This window comes from Pelecanus crispus, chromosome 11 (genome assembly GCF_030463565.1).
Source record: "Pelecanus crispus isolate bPelCri1 chromosome 11, bPelCri1.pri, whole genome shotgun sequence".
NCBI classification, from domain to species: domain Eukaryota; kingdom Metazoa; phylum Chordata; class Aves; order Pelecaniformes; family Pelecanidae; genus Pelecanus; species Pelecanus crispus.
This window is the reverse complement of record NC_134653.1, coordinates 6,678,348-6,688,782: the sequence shown is the minus strand read 5'-3', so window position 1 is coordinate 6,688,782 and position 10,435 is coordinate 6,678,348. Positions and strand designations below refer to the sequence as shown.

Below are 10,435 nucleotides of genomic sequence, written 5' to 3'. Positions count from 1 at the left end.
CGGGCGAGGGGCGGGCGGCGGCCCCTCAGGGCCTCCCTCCGCCTCGCCGCGGGGCCGAGCTTGGCCGAGAGCGGGGGGAAAGGGCCCGGACCGTGCGTGTGGCGGAGGGGACCGGCCGTCCTGCGGGGGCGGGCGCCGTGTGTGGCCGGGGGCGGCTGCTTGTGCACAGGGGCCGGGGCGGCCCGGCCCTCCCGCCATGGCCCTGTCGCGACCTGGGATCCCACACGTTGGGCTTCTGCCGCGGGGACAACGGAAATCTCCTTCACACCCACTCACAAAATAAATAAACAAACAAACAAAAAATAAAATCAGATTTCCTTCGTGAAGGTGCAGCCGCACAGGGGAGGTGTGAGGAGGAGGAGGGAGGACGAAGCATGGCGCCCAGAGGCCTCATCCTGGCGAGGGAAGGAGGGAAGGCCGGCCGTGGCATGGGGGAGGAGGAAGCATGGCGCCCAGAGGCCTCATCCTGGCGAGGGAAGGAGGGAAGGCCGGCCGTGGCATGGGGGAGGAGGAAGCATGGCGCCCAGAGGCCTCATCCTGGCGAGGGAAGGAGGGAAGGCCGGCCGTGGCATGGGGGAGGAGGAAGCATGGCGCCCAGAGGCCTCATCCTGGCGAGGGAAGGAGGGAAGGCCGGCCGTGGCATGGGGGCCGCCGGCCATCATCCCTTTCCCCACAGAGGGGCACGAGCGGGGTGGCGGGGTGAGGAGCCAAAAAGGCGGCCGCCCGCTGCGGTCCTGCGCCGCTGGGCTGGCCACGGCCGGGGCCAGCACCACGACTGCCAATTCATTACGGTTGCCCCGCGGCACGCACGTCACATAAACCACCTCGCCAGATCTCCTGCGGCTGACAAAACTGCAGAAGAGACAAGGTAACACTTTAAGAGCTGCCTATAAATTAGGTTAAAATAATTAATAATACATATATTAATGGCATTTCTATGACATGATATGGATAATATACATTAATATATAAATACCTCACAAATAATTCAGCGTGTTTCCATTTCATCAACAATCACTGGCCAATGTATTTACTTTATGGTAAGGATTATACATTTCATTATAAATGGCTTGCTGGGCATGTCAGCAACTTTTACATCTCCATTCACTTTATTATTAATGGTTTCCTGAACAGTAACGGCATAATAATGCACACAATGCAGCATGAATATTTGATGTGGCATCTATAGTCTCCCATTTATCATTTATAACAGGCTACAAAAACATTATAAAACATTTATTACGAATTTATAGATCACTTTATACTAAAACAAAGTTGTGTTATAAATACATTATTAATCCTTTATGCCATTTATAGGAATCCCTTGTAATAAGGCCTTAGCATGTGTTGCTGCACAACCGTAACAAGAACGGTGTGCCAAGGAGGAAATACGGCACGGTGAGGCTGCTCCTAAGTACTGGGTGTATTCTGTGAAGGAAAGCATAAACATCTGCACTCAAAATTAATCAGAGTACCAAGGGACCAACCAAAAGAAATGCTGGATTAACTCAAAATTGTTGGTTTTTTCCCCTCCCTTGAAACAGATGCTTGCTTTCTTGCAAGTTGGAAACTTGCAGCGCTGGAGCCCTGAAAGCTGAGCTGTCCCGCTTCATTTCCACACCACCTTCTCATTAGATTGATAAAATTTGCATAATTTACAAAAAAACAACTGCCTAACGATGGGCAGCCCTTCTCATCCTCTCTCATCAGGTAACTTAGCGGCTGGTGAGAAATAAAGGGCATGCAGTGGGTTTAGGAAATGCATTTGTGGAGTTTCTTTTTGTAAGTCCCAAAGACTGTTTTGTTTAGCAGCGTGCATCCCCCTGCCGTGCCTGCAGTCTACATCGTGCAGCACTGGGAAACGAGGAGAAGAAAATGATGTTTGAAAATGGAATTGTTGCCAACTGCTAGTAGTTCAAATAGTGAAAATCAGCTTCTGAGCCCAGCTTTGACACTGTGGTAGTTACCCCTTTCAGACTTAATGGCCCAGATGGGGCGCAGCCCAGGGAATATTTACTTTTTTAAAAATATATTTGTTTAACATGACAATCTGTCTTCTAACAAACCCAGCTTAATGAGTCGATGCGGTTAGTCTCTTCTCATTACCTCGCACTTTGGGAAGGGGCAGCTGGGGCTGGGTGGCAGGGGACACAGACCCACGGAGCAGAAAGCCAGGCTGGTGCTGGAGAGCAGCTGCGATTTTCTGTATATCACAGGCCACTACATTTCACCTCGTCCCCCCCTGCACTGTGCTTGGTCATCTGTGTTTGACCGAGACGGTCGTATCAGAAAGGCATCCAGGCTTGCAGACACCAGAAGAAGCAACTTAGTCGCTGGCTCCAAGCTGTGCATCCCAAGAGGGGGTTAGGTTGGAGGTACAGCCCTTGGTACACCAGAAGAATCGGGTCCACATTATACGCTAAGGTGATTAAAATGACATTGCTGAAGGAGTTCGCTAATGCAGTAATAGTATTACTACTGGCCCAATAATGGCTTTTCAAAATACAGGCATCAGCGACTTGTGAAGTGTTCTTAGTTGGTGATTAAGGAGAGCTCTGCGGGAGTTTATAGCTATGATGAGTCTTTAATGCACCAACAGGTAAACTAACAAGCATTAGAGGGAAGAACGGGGCAGGAAGGGAGCAGAGCTGCCTGTGCAGCTGCCTACCCATTACCCACAACTGCTGTTTTCCCAGGACATTCCTCACGGGATGATGCTTACAAATCCTTACTCTGGATTATATTTTTCCCTTCTACATCTTTTCCTGGAGGAGCCTTATTTTGTGGACCTTGCCTGCACTCACTGAGCTTTTCCCATTGCTGCTGGGTGTAATTTTCTACCTGTGATGCACTGCCAGCTCACGGAGCAGAGCGCGTCCTGCGAATGCAGTGCCTGCTCCTCTAGATCCCTTCCCAAGGCGTGTTTGGAAGCTTGCTGGAGAGCAGCAGTCCACAGATCCATTGTGATTTATTCTTCTCTACTTACAAATATGTCTCCTTTTCTTTCTCTTCCACAGTCCTTTTCAGTTCTCTTCCTGGATACCAAACTGCAACGGAGAAATACTGAATGCTTCCTGATGGTTGCTATGGCTAGTGGAGATCACCCTCTGCCATTATCTCTTAAATTTATCCTAGTTCCCATAGGCAGCAGCCTGGACTTTACCATTAGTAGAGAAAAAACTTAAATATATGACTAGGACCACCCTAAAGCCCAAAGAAAAACAACCAATGTTTGTTAGCTTGAGGACTTGAAGGAAGGGGAAAAGGGTCGATTCCTTGTATCAGACAACGTGGGGTCTCATGAAGCTGAGAATCAAGTAACGCATTCTTTTTCATAAGAGTGCAACATCATAGACAAAAATCACATCTTTTAACTATTGTGGGAAATCAGCTGATCAAATTGAGCTACTTCATAATTTTGCTGCAGGCTGTACACAGGGCTGCTCACTCCCAACAATAGGAAGCGTGTGTCGTAGCCAAGAGCTCTCATACGTTCCAATGCTTGTATTAAATTGAGGGATTCAAAATGAGAAGGAAAAGGTATGCGTCTCATCAGTAACATGCCTCATCAGCTCTCTCTTCCCAGAAGGCAGCCAGGCTGACTCCACAGAGACAGAAAGGCCCAAGCCAGGGAAAAGAGAGCCCCAACAATTTCACAGCTACTCACACAGAAATGCTTCCACATGATACCCACCTCTCCTTGGAGTCTGGCTGGTTTGACCTGCAAAGTAGCAGAAAAAATGTTATTAAAAAATTCAAGTCTGAACATGAATTTCCACTGAAAGAAGATGAAAGTGAAATGTAAAGTTACAGGAGGCGGCACTTTGGTAAATCTCTCCACAACACATGCCTCTGAGAAGCTCGTGAATGGTAAAGCCGTTATCCTAAACCCTCAAAGGACCAAAAATAGTGAGCATCAGAGCAAAGTGTGTCCTGTCACCTAGGTATAACACAATGTCACATCAAAAAAGAAACCAGTCTCTCTCCCTTGTTGTCCCTCCTGCCCACTGGCAAGATGACCTGCCAGCTTTTCTGTCCCCCAAAACAGTGAGGTGCGGAACAGGCTAGAGGTTGATGTCAGAAAGTTATTTCCAGGCAACAAGGATGGGAGACTGCTCACATGCTGCATCCTACACACCATGTGCGAAGGAAAAAATGAAGAGGCCATAAACAGCTGCTTGGTGGGTTACCAAAGAGTCTCAGGGAGCTAAAAGCAGCTCTCCAAGGGGACCAGGGACAGTGTTTCAGAAGGTGACCTCCCCTCCTCTTCCAAGGAAGGTGAAACAGGCGGTGGTGATCTCCAATCTTTGCACTGCCCTGGCAGAACACTCCCTCCAGTCCTCCAGGAGCTGCAAACTTCACCGCTCTCATCAGAAAGCAAAAGTGAAGGTGCGTTTTGCTAATCAAAACCTGTTTGGATCACGAGATTGGGTGAGGTGACCCGTATCTATCATGGCATCACCATGGGAGCAGGACCCACCCTGGGGCAAGGGCTGGCTTGGCTGCTTTGAAAGGCTGTGTCTTATCAGTGGAGCAGAGTTTAAAGCCTGGAAAACTGACACTTGTTAGTGATTAACAATGTTAACATGCTGAAGGAAAGAAATACTTTGCCTCTTCCAAGCTCATTGTGGACATGAATAAGTGGTCTCCTTTTCCTGGCAGTGGGGGTAAATGAGGTCTTTTTCTCTCTTGTCTCTTCTTACAGCTTAATAATTACTCAGCAATAACTGGTCTATTGTAGCTTAATAAATTTTTTTAATTGTTGCTGGGGGTCTTGACATTCTTTTGCCCACTATCTTCTTGTGTTAGAGATGCTGTTCAGGCAAACAGGGTAACACCAAAGGCAAAACACCACCAGCTACACAGGACAGGCAGATATATTATTATAAAGGTCTCTTGAAATGAAAAGGAGGGGAAAATGCAAGTTCTATATTCTGCTGCTTTAGGGCCAAATTATCTAAATACATGGAGAGGCAATGCAGAGGTTTAAAAATCAGTCCACCTTAGGCAAATGCTACCCCTGAAGAAGCCAGGCTACTTACATACCCAAAGCTAACAGAAGTCTTACCATTTTTAGCTTTTACCAAACAACTCCTTGAGTTAAGCGTGAATCATACCATCCTGACCTGTGGTATGGCCAGAAGGAAGTTAATTGAGGGCAGGCAGAGCCGGGATTGTGTTTGTCACTGACCGAGGTCACCGATGAAGTTGGCTGGAGGAAGAAGATGGCAGGGCCCCAGGGAGCAGTCCCGGGAATAGCCTCCATGGCTCACATTTACACACAGACGATAAGTAACGGACATGGAGTTTTCCTCTCCCTTTTTTGCACGAGATTTCTTGCATGCTGCTCCTTGCAAAGGGAGGCTTCTCTTTCTCTACCTTTCCTCTTTTCTAATGGCTGGCAAAACGTTGATGCCTTTAACCATGAAATCCCATTTCTTGGCTGTTACCTGTATACCTCTCCATGCGTTTCCACTGTTGACGTAGTGTGTCGGGCAGATTTGCCTCTGAGCTCAGTGCTGGGATTCTTCCAGTTCCCCAACATCAAACATGTCCCAGAGGCAGCTGCCACTGACTCAGGAGCACGCTGGCACCTCCCCACTTAGTCATGCCCTGCTAACGGCCAAACTCACGTCGTGCTCCAGGATGCCCCTCACAGTTCCTGGCATGCACAATCCTGCCCGGAGCTGGGTCAAACAGCTGCACCCCTGCTCTGGGGCATCAGCACGTGCGAGGGGCCATGCTCCCAGCCACGCCGGGTCTGGCAGGAATAGGGTATGGTAAGGTTAGAGATGCCCACTTGTGCCCAGCCAAGGCAGAAAAGGTCCATCTCATGCATGCTGGACAAGTGTCCATCTCCCTCCTGAGGCTGCCACACCTGGGTCATAAAAACATGATGTTTTGATCATGGGTGACAAACCCATTTGATCTTTGCAGCAGAGAGAAATAATTTGCAGTAGGAAACTATCGCAAGAGGTGCTTGGTGTTTGCAGGGGATTTGTGATCCCTTGATGCTTGCAGGGTATGGAGGTGGGACCCGGTCACCTCCATGGGGAAGCAGCTGAGCTTTGAGAGGACCTGATGTGAATGCCATCACAACATGGGTGAGGAGGTGTCACGTCCCACTCCTCCTAAACCTCAGCTCTCCTGCCGCAGCCTGCCTGTACCATGCCACCACCTCCACCCAGGCATGCTGGGGCCTGTTCCCAGCCTGGAATTGGCTATTCCTGCATTCCTGCCCCATCCTTACCAGCTGGTACTTAGGGAAAGGGCCCTGCAGCCCCTTGGCTGCTCCAGGACTGCCCAGCTCCTCCTGGGCTCCCTTCGCTCCCCAGCCCTCTACCACCTCTGCCCAGCGGCAGCCATGCAGGCACCAAAGCAGGGCCAGCTGATGCACAGGGGTTCTGCCAGCCCTGCCCTGAGCTAGGTGCAGCCACAGGATGCCGAACAAACCTGCAGCCAGTTTTCCCTTCCCCATCGTGCCTCCCCTAGAGCGGGGATGGGATTTCCAGTGTATCCGAGATGACAAAAAAGCCTCCCCACAAGCCAGTGTTGAGTACGTTCCCCAGCCCCACGCAGAATCCCTCAGACACCAGCCCTGGCAGCCCATGGCTCTCCTAGGAAGCTCTTGACTACCAGCAGATTGTGGTAGAGAAGTGTCCAAGCAGGGATTTTGCACCACCTTGGGACGTGTTGTCTGGAATGCAGACGGGAACAGCGATTTCTGCTGGGCAAGTCACGGGGACCCCAGCGGGCTTGGCCAGGAACAACCCTGCAAACCGCCTCCAGCACGGCACCAGCTCTCCTTGAAGACAGAGAAGATGGCCCTAGCCCGCGGGAGGAGCCCAGCGGACCCATGAAGTACTGTCAGCTCAGCAGGGATGGCAGGAGAGAAGGTGCTCAGCCAGGCGGAGATAAAAGTTACAGAACGCTGATTAAAAGGCAGGTGAGCGTCAGGGCATCAGTACACCATCGCTGTTTTAGAGCTCTCACGGCTACCTTTGCAGACAGGATGGACGGGCTCCTGCCCTGAGCTGTCTCTGCACAGCCAGGCGCCCCTTGACAGCTCCGTTCCCAGCCCTGAGCTGTTTTCAGTGATGTGCTCCAAGCCAGGGCAACCTGCTCAGCTCCACTGGGTCCAAGCAGAGGATGGTAGGAACCTTCAATACAGCAAAAAGCAAAGATCAACAAATCATAGATGATGCTTTTTGTATTGGGAGATCTATGGGAAGGCCCAGCTCTGCAGAATAACTTCCACCCACTCTCCCTCCCTTTGAATTTGTTTCCTCATCTCCCAAGATGATTTCTGATGATGAGGATAAAGATGTGCCCCTTCCAGCTTCTCAAACACATCTCTTCCCACTGCTCTGCAAAGTGTAGCTGTCCTGCTGTGAGTGGTCATTAAAAAGTTCTGCCAACATCCAAACATCCCCAACTCCTCCAAACCAGCTCTCCTGGAGCTGGTCTGCTCACAGCAGGCATTGCCCAACAGAGAGAGCAGAAGTTGGGGCCAACTACACCATTTGTTTTTGCCCGTAAATGTTTCTAGTTACAGCCCTGGAGTGGGGTTTCTGGAAAGCCCCACTACTTACTTTGACTCACTGTCTTTGCACGGTAACAGTTTTGAGACATTTTCCTTGTTCTTTGATTTGAAGTCCTGTGAAAAGCCCTTTCCCAGTCAGTCACACAAGTTCCCAGTTGCTCTAGGCCCACAGCAGTGCCAAAAGAACAACCTCCCTGCTCCGACAAACTGAGCAGTACCTTAATGATGTCTGATAAGGGACTAAGGTAAGAGGAGCCAGTAATCTCACTGGGAACCCTTTAGACAGGCATTAATCCTGCTGTCACCAAGCCCCTCAGGAAAACCATTTCACTGACTTGATGTTCTTCAGCTGTTCTTCCCCATAATTTATATGTAGCTAATTGCCACAGTAGTGGCTCCGGATGCGAAGCAGATGCTGCTGAGGAAAGGAGCATGTTGCATCCATAAGTGATGGCTCTAATCTCTTTATTTAGAGGCAAGGCTACTTACAGTTGATGAGAGGTTCGGAGCTCTCCCTTTTCTCCTCCCTCTCTCTGCAAAGCCAGACAGACATTCATTCGTATTTTGACACATTAGCAAAAGTGCTCATCTGTGGCACTCCTCATTTGCAAGAATGGACAGTATTTCTCCACCCAGCCACCCATGAGGTCACCACTGTCCCTGCCACCAGCAAGGAGATACAGACGTATTTACAACTATCTATAAAATTCCTCTGGGATCTTTGTCTTCAGAATACTATGAAGATTCCTACTAACAAGTGGAGTGCCAGAGGAATAGAGACAAACGACATGAAAGCAAACTGGTGACTAGGATTGAGACTGGAGAATAAGCATATGTGGCAATTATTTCTCTGGAACAGAGGGAAGGAAGACACCTCCTCCTCTGTCCTCAAATGACAGCTGGCAAACCAGCCATCACCGCTATCAGCGGACAAGGGCCAGACAGCAGTGGCCAGAAGAGTCACAGGGAGGAACTGGTGGATCCCACAGAGGAAACCCAGCTGCTTGTTCGAAGACTCCACTGTGACAGTGGCCAGCTGCCGGGATGTTTGCAGATGTACCAAGAAGTTTGCTTATTTGTTTTTAAAGAAAAGTTTTCTAAGGAACCTCTTAAAAGTTGCCCTGTCAGCAGCTGCTGCTGACCAAACTCATCTATTATACCCCACCGGCCCTTCTAAACCTCCTCCATTTCCTGCATATATTTGTAAAAGGCCAAGATAGTTCTGTGAGCATTTGGCCATGGAGACAGGTCTTCCAGAGATGCTTTGTCTAGAATAACAAGAGGCTGAAGAACAGGGAGAGAGGGATGTCGAGCTGCACCCAAGGCAGCACCGAGCAGAGAAAGGCACAATGGAAACAAAGAGAATTTTAATTAAAAAAGAAACAAAAAACCAAAACACCCACCCCCAGAAACCGAAGTGGTCTCTCCCCCTGCACAGATCTGCATGTTCCCTCCAACACAGAGGGTGCAGAGACTTCAAGTGCAAGGGCTAGCACTCCCTTCTGCTCTCCCAGCAGCTCTGCCTTCTTGGAGAGACAAGAGAAACTCAAACAACAAACTGACAGCCACTGCCCCAAGACCCCATGAAGGAAGTGGTCCCTGTTTGGCACAATGTTCAGGAGATTCTTCTCCCACAATAATGGTGTCTTAGCCAGCCAGATTGATCCTTGCCCCTTTCTGATCTTCAGTCAGCACGCTCTCCTTTTCCAGCACAGTCTGGCCTGCTACATCACCTCTTTGATCCTCCAGCACATGGACTGAAATACACTGTCTTCTTACAGGGCTTCAATGCAGCTGAATGAGTCCAGTTAAATTAATTCCTCTGGAAGTAGAGCTCCCAGAACCACATGTTCATATCATGGCCTCCATGTGCAGAACTTTCAAGGCCTCTGAAATCTGAGAGCTGGTGTCGATCTGGCCATACATCCCCACCAGGAAGGCCCTGTGCAGTAACACTGCTGCGTGCTCTGTGAAAGGGAAAGACAGCATGAGGACTGACCCAAGAGCTCCAACATACAAGCAAGAGCAATCCACCAACAAACACCAGGATGAACGTTTGCAGCTGTGCAAGAAATTCTCTCCTTCCATAAGAACATGGCACAAACCACGCTCTAATAGCTCTGTACGCATGTGATCACGTGAGGGCTCACAAAGCAGAGAAAATCCTAAGGGAGCAACTCTACTTCAAGGAAGCCTCCCTTGTCTCTATGACAGATCTGCCCTGTGATGCTCAGACCAAAGCTACTATTGATATAGATCACCTGAGTGTCTGATGGCCTGGTCTAGGCAACACTGACCCTTGGCAGCATCCCAGGGAGGCTGTTCCTAGCACAGGAGCCCAGCTTTGACCCTTGTGAGGCCAAGCATGCACCAGAGGTGACAAGTATCAACTTACCTTGGCAAAGGAGGGTGTATTCAGGCAGGTTCCTCAGTGCTGTCTGCACCACCTCAAAGTCTCGGCTGCCAAGACAGTACATGAAGGTGGGAAGGAAGTCTGCAGCAATGCTGGGAGCAAAACATGATAGTGTCAGTACAGTCCAGATCACCATCAACAGGGATGCAAGATAGGCATCCAGTGCCCATCAGTGACTCAGGATAGCCTAAGTTCCAGTGGTCCTTACCTGGGGTTGTTCTGAATGGAGCGCAAAGCCAGGCTAAAGGCCAGATTTCGGCATGACTCCTCTGATGAACTCATCAGCTTCTGTAGGTTTGTCTGAAAGAAGATGCACAAATTAGGATCGCAGAGCCATCTAGGGAGCACAAACTCCTCAGACTTGCATTACTACCTCTCCAGCACCAATCCAGCCCAACACACATCCAGCAGGTACTGGCTGAGCCAGGAAATCCCTTTCTGTAAGAAGGATTATCCTGGTTTTGAATACTTTAAAGCAC

General features: G+C 49.6%; 1 protein-coding gene across 2 annotated transcripts in view; it reads right to left on the bottom strand.

The window, feature by feature from the left end:
- Positions 1-2,902: 2,902 nt before the first annotated feature.
- Positions 2,903-10,435, bottom strand: part of INTS1 (integrator complex subunit 1) — a 35,471-nt gene continuing 27,938 nt past the window's right edge. For both annotated transcript variants that reach the window (XM_075718198.1, XM_075718199.1), the window contains 5 exons: positions 10,165-10,256; positions 9,939-10,048; positions 8,947-9,510; positions 3,668-3,721; positions 2,903-3,047 (listed from right to left, as the gene is read on the bottom strand). In XM_075718198.1, coding sequence (XP_075574313.1) covers positions 9,395-9,510; positions 9,939-10,048; positions 10,165-10,256 — 318 coding nt within the window. In that variant the 3' untranslated portion in view covers positions 2,903-3,047; positions 3,668-3,721; positions 8,947-9,394. The remainder of the gene's footprint in view (positions 3,048-3,667; positions 3,722-8,946; positions 9,511-9,938; positions 10,049-10,164; positions 10,257-10,435) is intronic.